We start from the raw sequence: 1,313 nt of genomic DNA, 5'->3' as shown, positions 1-1,313 counted from the left end.
GGTTGTAACTCTTATCCCTAATAAGTATAGGGGTTGGTCATTTGAAGCAACATAAAATTAAGTGATTTTGAAAGTATTTTATAAATATATGACATTTTTCGATATGTCGTACATTTTTTATGGAATATATGGATCTCCGGGGTAAATAACTTTCCCTCCGTGTGAGGGATCTCGGAAATTGAGGAAAGGTAAAGGATGTGGCAAGTCGAGAAGCGGGTTTAGTCAATAAGCTTGAAGGCCAGATCTAATAAACATAAGAAGGGTTTATGAAACCAACCTACAAGACGGTGGTGGGACCTGCTTCCCCACAATCGCTGTTCAATCTCGCCAGTTATCCCCGAGAGCAGGTTGAAGTTCTGGAAGGTATCTATCAGCTTGGTTTATAACTGGGGCAGACAGCTTGGCTTTCTGGCGTAGAGCTGGACGGTGGCGGAACACTGGGTTGACAATCCCGGAAGACGTGTGCTGAGCACAAGACACAAAGGTAAGGACTGACTATTCGGGGATGGTGTTTGTGGTAATAAGGACTTGGGTGTCGTTCCCCACTCCTTCTCCCAGGCCCACAGTGCCGTACGGTAGCGGGGCGCTTGTAACTTCGTTACAACCTCCCCCCCCCCTCTGTTTGGAACGATGTTTATTTTTTCAGCAATTCCTCCGTTTTCTCAATTTCGTCGTTGAGTGTCAGGTAAGATTCTTCCTCTGTCAGATCTAGCTGAATATACTCGTCATCTTCTTCCTCGTTTTTCTTATCTTCCGTCTTTTGTGCTGTCTGTCTTTCTTCTAGTTCTTTCCATTCCTCATTTCTTAACGAAATTTTTATAAATTCTTTTAATTTCTGATGTGCCTCTATCCAGCCTCCTTTTATGTATTTGGTCCTTGACGAATCCGGAACAGTGTGGTAATTTTTCGTCCTGTTCAACGTCTTTCCACAGTACGTATCGTGAAGAATGTATAGTTGCACTGGAACCATTTTTTCGCAATGCCTGCACTGCCACATCTTTATGCCTTCCATTTTCTTATTATTATCTGAAACATAATTTAACACATCCTATCCTTGAACAAAAGCAAAACAAAAACAAAAAGATTTTTATTCCTTTTCTAATATCTCATTTCTTGTTATTTTTCCAAAATTTAAAATCTAAAGTCTTTATTTTAAGCATATGTATGTATATAAATATATAAATATATAATATTTTCTCGAAATTTACAGTGTTATTCATTCGAATGAATATCCTTTTGAAGTTCCGCATTTCGTGATTCTTCTTTCCTGAAAATTAACTTATCTCTAAAATCGAATTTTATTTTTAAGTAGA

The 1,313-nt window shown here is 38.5% G+C and overlaps 2 protein-coding genes across 3 annotated transcripts in view; both read right to left on the bottom strand.

The window, feature by feature from the left end:
* LOC117172006 (protein kinase C-binding protein NELL1-like) overlaps positions 1–1,313 on the bottom strand; it is a 588,191-nt gene that overhangs the window by 431,614 nt on the left and 155,264 nt on the right. The gene's annotated exons all lie outside the window — the stretch shown is intronic.
* On the bottom strand, positions 285–1,297 carry LOC117172008. Its single transcript, XM_033359725.1, has 2 exons — positions 1,209–1,297; positions 285–1,026 (listed from the first exon to the last, which is right to left on the bottom strand). Exon 2 carries the CDS (start codon positions 1,010–1,012, stop codon positions 635–637), a length of 378 nt encoding a protein of 125 aa, XP_033215616.1. The 5' UTR covers positions 1,013–1,026; positions 1,209–1,297; the 3' UTR covers positions 285–634.

The sequence above is a fragment of the Belonocnema kinseyi genome, chromosome 4 (genome assembly GCF_010883055.1).
Source record: "Belonocnema kinseyi isolate 2016_QV_RU_SX_M_011 chromosome 4, B_treatae_v1, whole genome shotgun sequence".
NCBI classification, from domain to species: Eukaryota; Metazoa; Arthropoda; class Insecta; order Hymenoptera; family Cynipidae; genus Belonocnema; species Belonocnema kinseyi.
Note: the sequence above shows the minus strand (reverse complement) of the source record. Positions and strands in the feature narration are given on the sequence as shown.

What these genes read in the sequence shown, in the direction of transcription:
- LOC117172008 (XM_033359725.1), bottom strand. Translation starts at nt 1,012, where the DNA reads ATGGAAGGCATAAAGATGTGGCAGTGCAGGCATTGCGAAAAAATGGTT.